Consider the following 18114-nt stretch of genomic DNA (forward strand, 5'->3'; position numbering starts at 1 on the left):
AATGATACCTACCTCTCATGGGTGCCTTGTGTGGAATAAGTGAATTAAATGTGTAAAGCATTTAGAACAGTGTCTGGTATATGATAAGCATGCAATAAATGTATAGCTCTTATATTCTATACCTTTATGTTTGTAGGCAAGAAAAATGGGTACAATAAGAAATATTTTTTTCTCTATTTTTTAGGTAAGAAAAGTAGGTAAAATAAAAAATTAAAAGAAGGCTGGTCATTTTTAGAACAAAACTTTATTTACAAAACTGTAACATGGTCTGTTTTGATATCGCTGTTGACAAAAGGCCTATAGCTCTTCGTTAAAAGGATACATTAATTTTAGCTAAACATAAAACAGGAACCTAACATTATCCCAGTGTCTTAGTCCCTGTGTAGCTCTGAATGCAGCTCCAAACAAAACAAAATTAAGAAACCCCCCCACCTCTTTACAATGTACAAAGGCATAAGCAAGCCACTTCTTTCCTTTTTTTTCTGTCGAAGAATTGGAACTGAGACCACTCATCTAAAATTTGCTATTTACAGAGAAAGCCCTAGAGGATGGGATAAGTTAAATATGGAGGTTCAGTTTATCTGGCTTTCATAATACACTATCCATATGACTTTAGAGGAATGTAAATAAATAATATTGATACACAGTATATATTGATCATTTTCTGACAAATTTATACATCTAATATCATGCTGAGGAATCAAGAGGGTTTCTTCCGTCATTTTATTTTTAAAGTTTTAATTTATTCTATTTGCTGATTCACAAAGTCTTGTCCCATAGTAACATGGTTACCACCAGTATAACATATGCTAGCCAGTACCCATAGATACTGGACCACGGAAAATTCCCTGTTAAGCTTTAATTCCCCACTGAGCTTCACCCATATATGCCTGCTTAAATGCATGGTTTTACACATGGATTCATATAATGGATTTATGCATGGCGATATGTATGTGGTGGATAGTTATGCTGCTTATTTAGGAATGTAAAATTAACGGCATCTGGCATCTTGTTGTAAGAAAAACTTCCCCAGATTGGGAGATAGCTGAGTGACACATGAAAGAATCTTCTACTGTCTGAATTTAAGAATACACTTAAAAAAAAAAAGAATACAGAATACACTTATACCAAGCAGAGGGATGGATGGAAGAGAGAAAGGCTAGAAGTAGAAGCAGAAGAAAAGAACTACACAGGGAATTCATTCGAGACAATAAATAAATAAATCAACAAATGCCCCACTTTTTGTTTTTGGAAAAAAGAAATCACTGGCAAATTCTCACTAACAATTTAGAAATTGATCCATTAATACATATTTTAAATAGGAAAAAGTAAATTAGATATATATATATCATAATTCTATTCATCTAATACACTCCTCTGCTGAGATATCTAACATGTCTTCATCTGTACTCTCTTCTATCTCTGGCAAGTTGCCCCAAAGTAGGAAGTTTACGCCTAAAAAAAAAAAAAAAAGTCATAGCATTATTTGGTGCTGACTACTGTTATACCTCAGAACATGTTTATACAACCTTGTATGTGGGAGTTCCCTTGTGGCTCAGCAGAAACAAATCCGACTAGTATCCATGAGGATGTGGTTTCGATCCCTGGCCTCGCTCAGTGGATTAAGGATTCAGCATTGCTGTGAGCTGTGGTGTATAGGTTGCAGGCTCGGTACTTCTTGGATCCCGGGTTGCTGTGGCTGTGGTGTAGGCTGGCAGCTGCAGCTTGGATTCAACCCCTCGCCTGGGAACTTCCATGTGCTGTGGGTGTGGCCCAAAAAGCTAACCCCTCTCCCCCCAAAAAACCCTTCCATGTTCATGTTCTTATATTAAACAACAGTATTAGCAGTTAAGAAAAAAGCTATTCAAGAATGAACTGCAAATAAAATATCTAGATATTAAAAGTATCTCAACTACTACTAGATTTAGATACTAGTAGAACATCTAGAATATCTATTTTATTTTTGTTTTTTGTCTTTTTAGGGCCGCACCTGTGGCATATGGAGGTTCCAAATCTAGGGGTCCAATCTGAGCTACAGCTGTCAGCCTATGTCGGCATAGCATCATCGCCAGATCCAAACCGAGTCTGCAACCTACACCATAACTCACAGCAACACTGGATCCTTAACCCGCTGAGCGAGACCAGGGATGGAACCTGCGTCTTTATGCACACATACTAATCAGATTCGTTTCTGCAGAGCTACAACAGGAACTCCTAGAATATCTAGAACACAAACATTCTTTAAACCCTTTTAAGCAAGGGCTTGAGTTCTAACATCTTGGAACTCATCTTTATATTTTTAAATTTTTTTTTGCCTAAAATTATTTACTTATTGTTTGCTGCACCTGTGGCATGTAGAAGTTTCTGGGCCATGGATCAAACCTGTGCCACAGCAGTGACTCAAGCTGCTGCAGTGACAATGTCAGATCCTTAACCCACTGTGCCACAAGAGAACTCCTAAAATCTTGGAACTCTGAAGGATCTTGGGAGTCCATTTGCTCAAACCCTGCCTCCAGCAACATTGTGCCATAATCAGTCTACATTGATAATTTTCAAATCCATTTTAGTGATTTTTAAGAATGGCGATCTCACAAGATCTTTTTAGATTAAGTATCTCTTTGGAGGGTGCATGGGAAAGGCCTGAATAAGTCTCCTCATCTCTTCAACAAGCATGGAAATCGCTGGTACCTTTCTTCTGATTAAACAAAGCGAGGTTTCAGAGCCATTTATAATACCAATGGTAATCCTTGATATACGTGGGGGTTAGCCCAGAGACTGTCAAGGTAGAAATAGAAACTTTAGGACCAGGCTGTAGCTATCAGCACAATAAACAAAGCCTCACTGTGAAAGGACAGTCAGATTTCACATTAAAGAATCCAGTACTGGTATATAATACAAGATCACATATATAGTAGAGGATAATGAGCTGGTTTATTACGGGCACATATGATACTGTAACTGCAAAGCACTATGTTGAAAAAAAAAATTGACCTCTAAGAGAGCCAGGAAGAATGCAAATCTCAAGCTGTCCAGTCATCAGTGTGGGCACGAGGAGGACAGAGCAGCTCTAGATATGCACTCCACACGGACTGAGCTAGTGGCCAGGCCACATGGTGGAATGGAATGAGCCGGGATTTGGAGATTTGACTTGAATCCAGTTTCCACCACTACTAGTACACCATGAATGATTTTACTACTTTTAGTACAAATATATATGCAACTGCAGGCAATATATATTATTTTCTGTGTATTTAATTTTTCTTTGGCCATGCAACTGCAGGTAATTTTACACACACACACACACACACACACACACATAAAATATATATTATTTTTTGTGTGTTTAATTTTTTTTGGCCAAACAACTGCAGGCAACATTCCCTGGCCCGGGAACTTCTGGTATGCAGAAGTTCCCGGGCCAGGTATCAAACCCATGCTACAGCAGTGACCTGAGCCACAGAAGTGACCTGAGCCACAGCAGTGAAAATGTTGGATTGATCTTTAACCCACTGAGCCACCAGGGAACTCCTTGTGTATTTAAAATTTTTTACAGTATGGTATCATATGTATCTCTTCTAATTTGCTTTATTCATTCAAAATTATGTTTTTGAGATTTACCTATGTCCATACATATAGATTCAGTTCATTTCTTTTAATTTCTGTAGGGTATTCCATTGTGTGAATTAAAAAAAAAAAAAAACCCATATATATCTTAAATATGGTCCATCACTCATCCTTTGCTCTAATATTTCCTCTCATTTTGCACAGGGGCCCAAGGAGACATGCACAAGGATGTGCACCATTAAAACAGTGAAAACAGTCAATAGTCTCTTTTGGTTGAGATGCTGGAATTTAATCAGTCAAGAAAGTAGCATCTATTTGATGCATATTCATGTCTATCACATTATTTTCCATAATTTTTTTGTATTTTTTAATTGCTTACAATACAAAACACTCCTCCCCCACCCCCCTGCCCCAAGAATGGATGTGGTTCTGCTTTTGAAGAGATGACAGGCTAGTAAGGAATCACTCGGACAAAATCAAAGGGACAATTCGAACCCCAAAAAGTAAATGGGGAGCTGAAGACAACTTGACTTGGAGGGCATTCGCCAACCCCTGAGCACCTGAACCGAGCTCTCCCAGGCCTCCTCCGGAAAGTCTTGGGAAATCAGCTCTACATGTGAAGGCTGACCTAGAACATAGACTTCTTGGGACCCTTTCGGTCTAGACATTCTAGAATTTTCTAAAGCTAGTGTACATAGTCTTTCGCTGCTCCTCACTCGGATGCCTCAAGGACAGTTCCAGTGCCATGAGCAACCCTGCTTTAAATCAAGCATCCAGAAAATCTTGCTTTAAACCTCAGTATTAGGTTTACAAAGGAGAAGTTTGATATTCTTGGAGTCAGGATTCAGAGACACAAGGGGCTCAGCACAATTGGTTCAAAGGAGAAAAAATAAACCAAGAGCCTGGATCTGACAGAAGCAGCACCTTCCTTTCTCTGTTAAGAAGGGAGGAAGGAAATCCTGTGATACATCTGTTTCTCATGGATTAGATTCAATGCGAATGGAAGAATGCGGGGCTTTTATCTTTGAAAAATTGACCAATACGAAAAAGTAAAACAAAATTGAAAAATCTCCACCCTGTGTTTGGAATTCTATGAAGCAGGAAAAACAGTATCAAAGCAGAAACCTCCTTTCATGTGTGTTCTATGAGGGACACAAATATAAACTGGAGGCTTACATTCAGAGCCTCTCTCTCACTTAGGGAGGTTCAGGTAAGTCCTTGCTCAAAAATGGCCTTCTTAATGTACTAGAGTCTTAAATTAAGGCCTCCAGGAGTTCCTGTCATGGCGCAGTGGTTAATGAATCCGACTAGGAACCCGGAGGTTGTGGGTTTGATCCCTGGCCTTGCTCAGTGGGTTAAGGATCCGGCGTTGCTGTGAGCTGTGGTGTAGGTTGCAGACGCGGCTCAGATCCTGCATTGCTGTGGCTGTGGTGTAGGCCGGTGGCTACAGCTCCAATTCAACCCCAGCCGGGAACCTCCATATGCCGAGGGTGCGGCCCTAAAAAGAAGAAAAAAACAAAAAGGCCTCCAAATAATGGGTTGAGAGCCACAGTCGAATGCCAGGTGATTAAAAAAAAAAAAAAATCAGAGTCTATAAAAACCCAGATGTAATTGGAGGGTTTACAGCCTCTGATGACCTAGCTCACGATTCGTCATCTCTTAGTCTGTGAAGGAAAATCATACTTTAAAAAAAGGAATACATTTTAAGTTCTGAAGAGGACTAAAAACATACATTTGAAAACTTGAGCCTGTGAGTGCCAACTCAGACGTCAAGTTTTTTAGACTTGTTCTCTAAACTGAAGTTCTGTAAACTTCAGTTCCCACTTAAAAATTCCCACAAAGAGCCAACTTAGTGTATTGTGTAAATAGATTTGAGACAATGAGAACATGTGTCCTATAACAAAACTGACAGGCTCCAGACAATACAAAATGTATTACATACATATCTTTTAAGAATGGGTTGTATATTTTCCTACTAGATAATCAGTGTAACATATTGATATCAACTACATCCCCTGATTAAATTTTTATCATAATGTATTAATATAGATGCCAAGATGTCAATTTTTATCCTGAAGCAACGTCATCAAATGCAGAGGTTACCTAGTCATCTTTCCTCCCAACTCCCATAACCCCAGCCCCCCCTCCTCCCTTTTTACACACACACACACACACACACACACAATTGATTATTGACCTAAATTCTTCCCAAATTCCCTGGAGTCATGATATGTATCAAGTCACCAATTTGGAGCAATTAAAGTATTAATTTATAAAGGTCAAGAACTCCACCCAAGAAGTACGAGGTTCTTAAATATGATGATCAAAATAGAAAGGGCAATGAATTTTGGCTAGTAGTTTCCATAAGTAAGTGCTTGGGATGAAAGGATCGAAGGTTTACTCTAGTGAATCCACCCCACTAGAGAAGGTCTCAGTGGGGATCCTGAAATGATCTATGGAGAGGTTCACTCCATATCAAGCACTGATAGAGAAATGCTGTAGAGGAATGCCCGAGTCAATTGGTTCTTACCAGTAGAGTCGAGTCTGTTAATACCATAAACCGCCTGGCTGTGAAATATCCAGAAGTGTCCATTGTTGCAGGAAAGAAGGCAGGAACAACACGGAACAATCACATGATAACCTACAATATTCCCACTAAAAAAGAAAGTAAATAGTATTAGATATAAGGTAATGTCTGGCCATGGAAGCATTTTATATGCTAATGTGAGTAGATAGACCGTGTAAAAATCTCATTTCCTCCTAACAACCTCCATTGCTGGGATCTTTGGGATGGGATTTACTCTGATGATGGCTACAGCTCTACTGTTAAGGGGGAAAATAGTCCTTACGTGAAATAATAGGAATGCATTCTCTATTTCTTTGCTAGTATTGTTTTACGCATGCTCCCTTCAGAAATTAGTTTCCAGATGCCATAAGGTTGTGATTTGTTCTGTAAAGCACCCTAAATTGATGGGCTGGATGAACAAAATCTATGAAATAAACTCAGACCTGTGAGTAAAAGGTTTTTGTTCTCCCCAGGACTGCAAGTTGGATTCTTATATGTTCTAGTTCCATGCCAGCACCTAAAAACTGTTTCAACAGATGGAGGAGTAGGAAGACAGCGTGAGCCCATGAAAACTGAACACAAGCTGGCTGCTCTAATTTTAGTTGTAGTGTTTTTGAAGGAATTCAGAAATGAAGCAAATCCATAGCTTCTCGAGAAAGTTGCAAAAGTTTATTTATTTATTTTTTTTTACTCTCCTCAGGGTTATCTTTCTGATTAGAAATGCTTCGCTCCTCTAGAGGTTTTTGGTTCTCTATCTAGTCACCATTAAATAGAGTGTATACACAGGGAAAGTTTTAGCTGGTAATTTTTTTTAAAGGACAATATGAACTGCTTATACCATGAGTTGTGAAAATTCCTATTATAGCTTGTACCCACTCTGTGAAATATGAGACTCAGTTGTTTTTGTGAGGTCCTATAAGAAATACTATAAAAGATACTGGCCCACTTAAACCATGTCTTCCAATCACAATCTTCTTGATGAGCAAATAAATGAAAGCAAAAGTTGTTTTTGGACTAGGACTGACAGTTACTTGTAAGACTGTATTGCAAGAGTAAATTCTATGCTTTTAATTACCACCCAAATTCATTCATTCACTCAATCATTCAAGGAATGTTTATAGAACATCTGCTATGTGTCAGGGGCTGTTCCAGGTGCTAGGAATACAGCAGTGGACAAAGTCCTTGTTCTCATGAAGCTAACATTGTCGTAAGGACCCATCACACCACTTTGCTCCCTTGTTAAAACCCCTTCACTGGCTTCCCATTGGCCAAAAATGAAAACCAAAAAACCTCTTTATACCAAGGTCTAGATCTGTGCTGTTCAAAACATGGCTCTTGAGCACTTGCAGTTTGGCTGGTCCAAACTGAAATGTGCTCGGGTATAAAAATACACTCGATTTCAAAGACTAAGAATAAAAAAATAGATTGTAAGATATTTCATTAGTAATTTTTTATGCTGGTTACATGCTGATACGATAATATTTTGGCTATATTAGATTAACTAAAATATATGATTAAAATTTATGTCACCTGTTTCTTTTCACTTTGTAAAATGTGGTTACGAGACTTTTTTTTTTTTTTTGTCTTTTTGCCATTTCTTGAGCCGCTCCCTCGGCATATGGAGGTTCCCAGGCTAGGGGTCGAATCGGAGCTGCAGCCACCAGCCTACGCCAGAGCCACAGCAACGCGGGATCCGAGCTGCGTCTGTGACCCACACCACAGCTCATGGCAACGCCGGATCCTGAACCCACTGAGCAAGGGCAGGGATGGAACCCGAAACCTCATGGTTCCTAGTCGGATTCCTTAACCACTGTGCCATGACGGGAACTCCCACGAGACATTTTTAAATGACATAGGTGGCTTGCATAGTTCTACTGGATGTCGCTGCTCTAGATTATCTGGGTTCTGACCGCATCTCTAATCCACCCACATTACTCTCATCCAATACTTGTAATGTCTCAGCCACACTGGCCATCACCTTTTTTATTCCTTGAACATCTTCTTTTTTTTTTTTTGGCTTTCTGGGGCCACACCCGCAGCATATGCAAGTTGCCAGGATAGGGGTTGGGGTTGAAATTGGAGCTGAAGCTTCCGGCCTAACCACAGCCACAGCAACGCCAAGCCGCATTTGCGACCTACACCACAGCTCACGGTAACGCCAGATCCTTAAGCCATTGAGCGAGGCCAGGAATCGAACCAGCGTCCTCATGGATACTAGTCGGATTCATTTCTGCCACACCTGAGGTTCTTCTTGCCTTAGGTTTTTTGCCCTTGCTGTAACCTCTGCCTAGAACATTCTCCCATTGGCTCCTTCTTAACTTACCCTTTAAGATTCAACTGCAAGGTTACCTCCTTATGAGAAGGCATCCCTGACCAAGCTATCTAAAGTAGCTCTTACCCACTCCCGCAACCTCTTATTCTCTATTAATTATTATTCTTTCCTTTGGAGTACTTCCTACCACAGTCAAGATCTTATTTATTTAAATATCTTCCTGACTGATTGATTGTCTTCCTACTAGAATATAATGTCCAAAGGACTGTAACTTTGTTTTCTTTAAAGCTGGAGTTCCAGCCCCTATAACAAGGGCACATGGTAGGACCTCCGTATACAGTTTGAATGAGTGAATAAAAGAAATCAAATGGTCATGACCACATAAGAAGAGTTTGCTAATTTAAATGATTAAGATTATAATTTATAGGAGTTCCCACTGGGGCAGTGGATTAGGAATCTGACTGCAGGGGCTTGGGTTCAATCCTCTGCCAGGCACTGCTGCGGCCAGCACTGCAGATCAGCGGGAGACCCTGGAAGAGGGACAGCGTGGCCTAACAGACCACAGAAGATGCCTACATTTAGAAAAGTGGGGGACCAGGAGGCACTCCGTTCCAAAGAACAAAGGCCTCTAGGTTTCAGCACACAGGCCTTTTATTAGAGAAAGTGACATAGGTTAATGAGCAAAATCAAGTGCAGTTAATGATAAGGCTATCTCTTAGTGGTTGTGCTTTTGCCAAATTTGTTTCCTGCATCATTTAGCAGTTTCCATGGTCTCTAATGAGGCACAGTGGGTTAAAGGATCCAGTGTTGCCACAGATGCGGCACAGATTCAGTCCCTGGCCCAGGAACTTCCTTATGCCACAGGTGTAGCCATTAAAGAAAAAAAGGATTATAATTTATAATCCAAACTCCATTTAAATAGGAAATCTCAATTTTTTCTTTCTCTTAAAAAGGGCTAATAACACTCAAGTCTGTCATCTGCGTTATAATTTATAGTTTATTAAACTTTTTTTTTGTCTTTTGTCTTTTTTGTTGTTGTTGCTATTTCTTGGGCCGCTCCCACAGCATATGGAGGTTCCCAGGCTAGGGGTTGAATCGGAGCTGTAGCCACCGGCCTACGCCAGAGCCACAGCAACGCGAGATCCGAGCCGCGTCTGCAACCTACACCACAGCTCAGGGCAACGCCGGATCGTTAACCCACTGAGAACCTCATGGTTCCTAGTCGGATTCGTTAACCACTGCACCACGACGGGAACTCCGTTTATTAAACTTTTTTTCCCCCTTTTTTGGCCACCTCCACGGCATATGGAGTTCGCCAGCCAGGGATCAGATCCAAGCTGTAGTTGCAGCAGGATCCTTTAACCCACTGTGCCAGGCTTGGAGATCAAATCTGCATCCTGGTGGTGCAGGGGCACCACCAATCCCTTTGGGTACCACAGTGGGAATTCCTATCAAGCCTTTTAACCTTCATAATGTACTTGATCTTTAACAACCCTACAAAGTAAACACAAAAGATATTTTAATTTCTATCTTAAGATGACAACTATAGTCTTAGGATAGAAATTAAATAGGAAACAGAGGTTCAGAGGCTTAGAGGTTTAAGGCGTTTACTCAAGCTAACATAGAGAATAAAGGTAGGGCCAAGGCTCAAACCTGATTTTTATGACTACAAATCCAAGTGTTCTTTCTCCCCCCAAAACTACACTGCTTGTTTCTGAAAGTTAAAGCAGATATTTGTTAATACACTTGGAGAAACTGTAAAATCATATACACATGTAAAGTGCCACGAGACCCTTTTAAAAAACAGTTCTGTGTAACAAATGGTTTTTCAACGGCTCATCGCATGGGTGATAACCAGTGCTTGATGCAGTCCACTGAACTCTGTGCTTTGGTGTCAACATCCATCTCCTAAACCCAGGGCTATTTGGAATATTGCCACAAATTACCATTTTAAACATGCGATGTCCTTCAGTTTACATTTGCAGATTTCAGTGAAATAGCATCTTCCAATGAAGTCCACTGCACTGGAGAGGGAAAAGTGTAGAGATAGTCAAATGTACATAAAAAACATGTTGTAAAAAAATAATACAAAATGTACTAAGTTAACCATTTAAAAAAATATATATTAATTTGCTTTTTAGGGCCACACCTGTGGCATACGCAAGTTCCCAGGCTAGGCGTTGATCCCAAGCTGTGTCTGTGACCTACACCACAGCTCACAGCAACTCCGGTTCCATAACCCACTAAGAGAGGCCAGGGATCATGGCTATTAGCTAGGTTTGTTACTGCTGAATCACTACAAGAACTCCACCATTTTTTAAGTGGACAAGTTCATAAGTGTTAGGTGTGTTCACATTTTTGTGCAATGAATCTCCAGGCCATTTTCATTTAGCAAAACTGAAACTCTGTACCCATTAAATAACAACTCTCCATTTCCCTCTTCCCCTAACCCTCAACCACCATTCTACTTTCTGTTTCTATGAATCTGACTACTTTAGATACCACAGATGAGGGGAATCATGTAGCTTTTGTCTTTTAGTGACTTATTTCACTTAGCATAATGTCCTCAAGGTCCACCCATGTTGTGGCATGTGACAGGCAGGACATCCTTCCTAAGGCTGAATAATGTATCAATGTATGCATAAACCACATTTTTTTTATGAATTCATCTGCTGATGGACATTTGGGCTGTTTCTGCCTCTTGGTTATTATGAACATGCCATTTATTTTCCATTAAAGTGGCACCATTTTATATTCCCACCAACAGTGCACAAGGGTTCCGATTTTTCCGAACCCTTGATACAAAAAGTACTTTTGATTGTGATTTACATAAATTTTGTAAACCCAAAGAGCCAAAAGAGACTCTAAGAGAACTAAAGTATATTTTGTTAAGAGTTAATATTTGTGAGCTCATTATAAATGACAAACAAACCTTCCATGTAAAAAATCTTGTGTGTTCATTGACTCACGTCCATGTTAGCGCATTAATCCATCACCACTGTAACCATTATAAGGAAGAGTAGACAAGGGAAAAGACCTGATTATATTCCAGATTCTGGCCTAACCTTTAACAAGTCACATATCTGAGCCCTCCTTGTGACTATCTTAAACTTTCCACAGGTATTACAAAGACTAATGGGTTAATATTTAAAATTTTTGTTTCTGTATGTGCTACTAAAAAGAAAAATGCTCGATAACAAATCATAGAAACTTGGCAAGAGTAGTTTCTAGATTTATTGTCTACTACTGCTTCTTCTTCTTATAACACATACATACTCACAGAGGTACTTGAAATAATAACCCATTTATCTTTGCAGTAAATGAGGGCCTTTGGCTTTGTCATTAGGCATGACCACATTTAAACCAATGTAGATAGGATTTCAAGGAAGAGTCCACAGCTTTGAGTATATTTAAAAAAATTTAAAGTGTCTATCGTGATCATAAAATCCATTCGAAAGTATTCTGATTATTAGCCTGACTCCTCTGGCTCTGTGTCCAAAGAATAGCTGTCCAGGTATATTTTTGATAATTACTTTTTTGCTTTAATGATAAAGTTTCAATAAAGAGCATAATATTTAAAGTCATGTAAGGGCACATATAAGTTGACTATAGAAAGAGAAAGTACATTTTAGAACTAGAAAAAAGGTATATTTAAAGCAAATAAAATGGCCTTTGCAAATAAGAAGCTAATTCTTAAGGACTACCCAATAATAGGTAGTGACTGAAAACAGAATTTAAAAAGGATTTAAGTATGCAAACAAATACATAATGTCTCAAATAGGCTTTATGGGAGCCAAGGATCATTTTAAGGCTAAGTCTCTATTTCATCCCATGAAAATCAACACAAGTCTTTCTCACTCAGAGAGACAGAGGGAGAGCAGGAAAGAATACTGAATTAGATGGACAATTGATCTGATTTGACATGCCAATTGCAAATAATGGTAGAAAACTAGGGAAAGTTTTTTGGTGTAAAACTTCAAGGATAAAAATGAAAAACTCAAATGACCTCTCTCACCAACAATACAGAAAATCTTGCCTAAATTACCTAGAGTCTGGATCGTGGACTTGATCCAGTGAGAGGATGGTTAGGCAGCACACAGCTGCCAGGGATCCAACTTGAGAGATCACATGACTATAATTGAGCTAGCACATTACATCAGGACTTGACCACTCTGGCTAAACCACAGACTTCGTCCAGACAGTCTGCCCCCTTAGTTACACTCCCAGGGGATCATCAGACTGTTGGGAGTGGCTGGAACACCAAAATGATAACCTCCTTTGTTGACTCCCAGAAGTCCAAGCCAAACACTTTTCCCACTTAGTTAAAGGCTACTGTTGCCCGCCAATAGCATGACTTACTTGGTAGGAGGGATGTCTGTAGAGAAAAGGTCTATTTCAGTGTCGCCCAGCAAAACAGCCTTCATTCCTCTATAGCTGAGCACTTGTTTACAGAATTTGCAACACAGGATGGACACGCGGCGGTCCTTGAAACTACAACAGCTGGTAGACATGGCTTCCGGGGAAGGATGAGATGTAGGATTTTCAAAGTGGAAACAAGAGCTATTCCCCTCCTAGTTTGATGCCCCCAGGTTAAAAATCAAATTGCGAGGCCTTGAGCTTTTCTAGGCCCTAAAATCGAGAAGGGAATGAGTTCCTTTTCGATTTTCCCGTGGGAGGGTATAAGTAATATTTACTAAACAGGGACGGGAGAAATAGCAACTTTGACTTTCTCTTCAACTTTCGGGCAAGGGAGTGGAGAGGAGACAAAAGGCAAGCTGCCTCGGGAACTTTTCTGCAATATTCCCTTACTCCAGTCTGGAAGGATCCTTTACCCTTTAACTCCCGCCCCTTTGGCTGAATTCCCTCAGCTTCTCCCGTGTTTTATCTAAACCTTCCCTCTTAAGCCCCTCCCACGGAGAGCTCCAATTCCTCTCTCTGGGATCGCAGGCTAAGCTTCCCTACCCACGCCTCCTCTTTGGAAATCTTTCTCTTCTCCCCAGAATTCAGAAATCTCCTCAGCTTTCCCACTGGAAGGATCCCGGGTGCTCCTTAGGCCTCCCGCGACCCTCCTCTGTTGTGCTCGTTCGCAGGCCCACCGCTTCACTTCTCTCCCCGCAGCCCCCAGCCCTTAGCGTGCGGGCTCTCGCGCGGTTCCTCTCGCGTCTCCCTCCCCTCGGCTCTCCCTCGTGCCCCCCGCAGTCCCCTCAAGTCTCTCCCGAACGGCCGCTCCAGAGCGCGCGGTGGTATGGGTGGGGCGGGACAGAGGTCGCTTTAGGGGCTCAGACGGCGTGGAGGTCTCTGCCACCGATTGAGGTCTCTGCTACCGAACAGGTCGTTTTTTGCTCCCTCTTCCGCTCTCTGCCTTTCCAACAGGCTGTCAGTTTGAATTGCCAGCGTCGCGCACCGATTGGGAGAACTAGAGTTTGCCCATGTCCCGCATTGGAAGGCTTGGGAGCCTGCCCCTGGCGAGATCTTAGTGGCTAAGAAACCGTACGCCACGCCCCAGTAACGGTGCCTAGATCCACTCGGCTTTCTGGTTGGCGGATCTTGGCAACGCCCCCGATCCCATTGGTCAGCCCTGGGAGGTTGGGGTAAGACCTACTCCCGCCTCGGTGAGAGAAGCAAGGCACGCCCTTCGCGCTTTTTATTGGAAGAGATTCTAAAGGTTCCCGCCGGTCTATACTCTCTATTGGCTAAAACTCTCCGCAACGCCCCTCCTCTCTACCCCGGTCCAATTGGTCGTGCCTTCTCTCTGGAGTATGTGTTTGGCTGTGGGTTCCATTTTAATCCCGCCCATCAGTTCTACTTTGGGTTCGGCAACCCTGGGAGGAGCTTACTCTGTGACCACGCCTCGGTAGTGCTAGTCACACCCCCAAGTTTCGCCAGCTCCTCCTCCTCATTCCAGGCCTCTCGGGATCAGCTATTTCTATTGGCTAAGAGCCCCATCGGTCGATAGAAAACGGGTGGTGATTGGCAAGGGGGTGGGCTCTGCTTCCCGGCGGGGTCCTGCGGAGTTGGCGGAGGCTCCTCCGGGGACTAGGGGACCGATCTGCGTAGAAGCGGGTGGCGGGGAAGAGGGGAGGAGAACTCTGTGTGGGAAGCGGAGCCGGGGGCCTGGGACCCGTCGCGTCAGAGCCAGGTAAAGGCTCCTTCCCTCTCCCCTTTTTCTTCCCGGCCGCGGAGCTGGAGCCCTGACTGAACAAACCCGGGCAGGGGCGGGAAGGAGAGGGCGCGGATGCTGCTTTCGGCAACGCTTTAACATTGTCGCTTGGAATATCTCAGACCCCCTCCCCCCATGACCTACTCCCAGTCTCCCAGTACAGCCCATAATACTACTCAGGACTGCATCTCCGCCTATTACCATACTGCCTAGGACTCTGCGTTGGCTCACATGCAGCCGCGCAGTCCGCACCCAGCCCCTTCCCCAAGTCCTGCACATGGGCAGCCTCGGTCCACCTTTTGGCAACCGTCGGTGGCATCACTTGCAGCCATCAGCTGCCCTCTTACTCTGTCTCCAAGCCCCGGCAGACAGCCCAGTTACAGCTCTGGACCTAGAAGAATGGGTGTTCCGCACTGCTTCCGGGGCTCTTCCCCTGCCCGAGCCCCCAGCCGGACCTGAATGGCTCCTCTTTACGCGCTCCAGTTCCCAGACATATCTGGAACCGCAAAGTTGTTAACATCCTAGCGCTGCGTGTAGCATCGCGGCCCACAGTAGTCTCCTAACTTCCCCCCCAGCCCCTGGGTTATCCTCCCTTTGCCCTCTCCCCGCCTATCAAGCGCGTGCAGAAGCTCCAGTTATCCCTGGCTCCCGTGCAGTCTTAGGACCCCACCTCTCACCCCCCTCCTCTCTTCCTGCCGGCCTGAATCACCACGCCGCTTCTGCTCTCCCTTCCTCCCTCAGTGCGGCCCTTTCTTCAGGCGGGGGAAGTGGGAGACTCCCGGCGCGGAAAGGGAACCGGGCGGCCCAGGAGGGAGAGTCGCCGCTTACAGCGCGTCTTGTAGCGAGACTCCCGGCACTACACTCCGCCCTCTTCTCTCCCGCCTCCTGGGCCTGGGTCGAAGCGGAATCTCCTAGGGCACCTCCTGGTGCGAGGAGTCGGGACTGCTGCCCTCACTGGCCTTGCCCTAACCCCCAGCCTGGGATTGGGTGCGGTATCTGGGATCTCTGGGCTTGGGTGACCAATTAGGGGTGGCATTTAGAGTCACTCTTGTCCCTGACTTGGGACAGGCGGTGGCTGCCTTCCGTCCCCCCGTCCCCCCACCCCCGCCTTCCCGGTTTTCCCGACTCCGACCCTCGGCTCTAACCAGTTTCCTGCTTCTGCCGACCACATTGTTTTCCTGGATGTGTCCCGTGCCGAGCAGGCTTTTTCCTGCAGATCTACCCCCCCCCCGCCCCCCCCGCAACATTTTGCTGCCAAGAGAAGCTAGTAACCAAAAACAAAACAACTGAGAGGAGGGGCGGAGGGGAAGAAAAGTTGTGCCCGGGTGCCTTGTCCCTCCCCGGCTTTGATCTCCTTTGAAGTCCAGGGAGTTGTCCCAGCCCGGGTCGGGGACCGCGTCGGAGGCAGGGCCGGGAGAGTTCCCTCCGGCTGACGCTGCCCAGTTCGGGAGTCCGCCGAGGTGCCGCAGTCCCCGCCCGGAGCCCCGCGTTCCCGCCGCAGTCCCCACCCAAAGCCTTCTAAGGCGGCTGCTCCAAAGTGGTTTTTTTTTTTTCAGCCTTAAAACAAAATCCGGAGGGAGCTTCCTTCCTCCCCACCTCTCTGCGCCGGGCTCTGAGGGCCCGGCGGCGTTTGGCCGAGATGAATGGGCCCAGGCCAGCCTGGAAACGGCGTCCCCTACCCCACCCCCGCAGCGATTAGGATCTGCACTGGGGCTGATCGCCCCCTCCCCTTTCCCCTGCATTTACAGGCAAGTGAACCGGAGCAAACGACTTCCGATCCAGTCTACGCTGCTGCGGCTCCCGTTTGGGATTTGATTTGCAGCATCTTCGAGTCTGTGCAACAAAAAACCGCGAAGCACGCCCAGCCCTCCCCCAGCACCCAGAGACGCACCCGCTCCCTCCCGGGGACCCAGCTGGGCGCGTCCACACCCCCGCACCCCCACACCATGTTGTGCGGAAGGACTTCCACTCCCCGCCTGTGTCGTTGATGTCAGACCCCAGGCCAACCTCCGGGCGCTGCAGTTCTCCTGGCTAATGCTGAGGCTGCGGCTTGGGCTCTAGCACAGGAACCGACCAACGCCGCGCCCGGCCCCAGCGCCCACCGACTGCATGTGCCCGCCGTAGTCGCCTGCCCAACCCGCAGCCCGCGCTCCCCGGAGCGCTGGAGACCACCGCGGGGGGCCCCTTCTGCCCGCCGGAGAAGCGATCTTGGAGGTATTGATTTCGGTGGTTGGATTTTCCCCGTGGATCTATCAATTCACAATTCGAATTTGGAAGAAAGAAGGAAAACATGACGTCTCCAGCCAAATTCAAAAAGGATAAGGAGATCATAGCGGAGTACGATACTCAGGTCAAAGGTAAGGGCTTTGAAAAATAGCATAATGCATGTACTCTGTGGACCATTGAGACCTGTATTTCCATGATTTGCAGGATGTTCATTTCTTTGGGTGGAGCAGGTAGGGGGCAGGTGACCCTAGAGGTGGTTTCTTAGGTGAGTCTGAGTCTCTGAGGGATTGTCCATAGCAGGGGCCACAGGCTCTGGAAATGAATTTTTGGAGTTGGCTTTAGACTTGTCCTAGGGCTGGCCATTATTTTGGCAGTCCTTTCCTCCAGGCTAAGTGGGGTGGGGGAGGGGCAGGAGGTTCTTGGAGAGAGAAAGGCGGCAATTTGCCTCTGGGTGCCTGGGTCTGGTTTCCTTGAAGGACAGCTGAAATCTGACAGGTGTTTGGGAATTTATTTCAGAGGTGGAAGAGGAGTCCAGGCAGGAAAAGGCATACCGTGGAGAAGGTGTACCATTTGGAGAGCCCTGGGGGAGGCAGGGTTTTTTGGGGTTTTTTTTTGGTTTTTTTCCTGATGCACTAGATCAAAACATGACATTTGCTATGGCATCAGACCCAGAAAGTCTGTGGCCACCTTGGGTGGACCTTGTACCTGCCTGGTCTCTGGCTGTCTGCATTCAGTCAGAAGTCAGAGAACAGAAAGAATAAGGTCACTCACACCCCGTCTCCGCCCTCACCTAAACCTGAATGGAATTGGGATGTTGCTGGGTGGTGCTGATTCTGGAGACTGGGAAGACATAATTGTTTAACCCTTCTGTGTTGTCCTCTGCTCCAGAATACATGCTTTTAAAGGCCCATGTCTCTCTCTGCAAAAATGTGAAGGGTGAAGCAAAATGTGGACCTAGAGAAAACAGGTGACCAGTCGGGCATGTCTAGTTGCCTGACCGACTGAATTTGACATAAATCAAAACCTCTTTCTAGATAGCCTTTTTTTTTTTTTTAAACCAGCAGTTCCCATAGAAGGGGTTCCCGCCTGTTAAAGAGCCCCAGCATATGGTTGTGCAAGGTACTGTCCCTTCCTGGCCAGTGACTGGAAAAGCCATGTGGCTCTAGCCCATTGAGACCTCAGCTGGGGGGGGTGGGAGAGGTGGGTGGCCTTGAATGTTACACCACATGGTTGGAGCTCTGGGTTTTCCTTTGTTTCAGAGTACAGAGGGAGGGGCCCCTCCTTCTTTCCCTGCACCAATGCAAGGAGACCTTTTCCTATCATAGA

The 18114-nt window shown here is 44.8% G+C and overlaps 2 protein-coding genes across 12 annotated transcripts in view; one reads left to right on the plus strand and one right to left on the minus strand.

The window, feature by feature from the left end:
• Positions 1-262: 262 nt before the first annotated feature.
• On the minus strand, positions 263-14284 carry FAM72A (family with sequence similarity 72 member A). 2 transcript variants are annotated; one of them, XM_047752478.1, is made up of 4 exons: positions 12762-14226; positions 10349-10426; positions 6095-6219; positions 263-1455 (listed from the first exon to the last, which is right to left on the minus strand). In XM_047752478.1, the coding sequence occupies exons 1-4, from the start codon at positions 12911-12913 to the stop codon at positions 1361-1363; spliced, it is 450 nt and encodes a 149-aa protein (XP_047608434.1). In that variant the 5' UTR covers positions 12914-14226; the 3' UTR covers positions 263-1360. The 2 variants fall into 2 exon arrangements, with proteins under 2 accessions (XP_047608434.1, XP_047608435.1); XM_047752479.1 differs by lacking the exon at positions 6095-6219 and having other exon boundaries at positions 1334-1455; positions 12762-14284.
• Positions 14285-14385: 101 nt separating this feature from the next.
• Positions 14386-18114, plus strand: part of SRGAP2 (SLIT-ROBO Rho GTPase activating protein 2) — a 276234-nt gene continuing 272505 nt past the window's right edge. For 9 of the 10 annotated variants that reach the window (XR_007130747.1, XM_047752469.1, XM_047752471.1 and 6 more), the window contains exons 1-2: positions 14395-14541; positions 16311-16919. Coding sequence is in view for 9 of the 10 variants with exons in the window: in XM_047752469.1 (XP_047608425.1) it covers positions 16853-16919 (67 nt within the window). In the remaining variant the exon portion in view is untranslated. Of the gene's footprint in view, positions 14542-16310; positions 16920-18114 lie in introns of all 10 variants that reach the window. The other variant, XM_047752470.1, reaches the window with a different exon arrangement.

Source organism: Phacochoerus africanus, chromosome 11, assembly GCF_016906955.1.
Source record: "Phacochoerus africanus isolate WHEZ1 chromosome 11, ROS_Pafr_v1, whole genome shotgun sequence".
Taxonomy (NCBI): domain Eukaryota; kingdom Metazoa; phylum Chordata; class Mammalia; order Artiodactyla; family Suidae; genus Phacochoerus; species Phacochoerus africanus.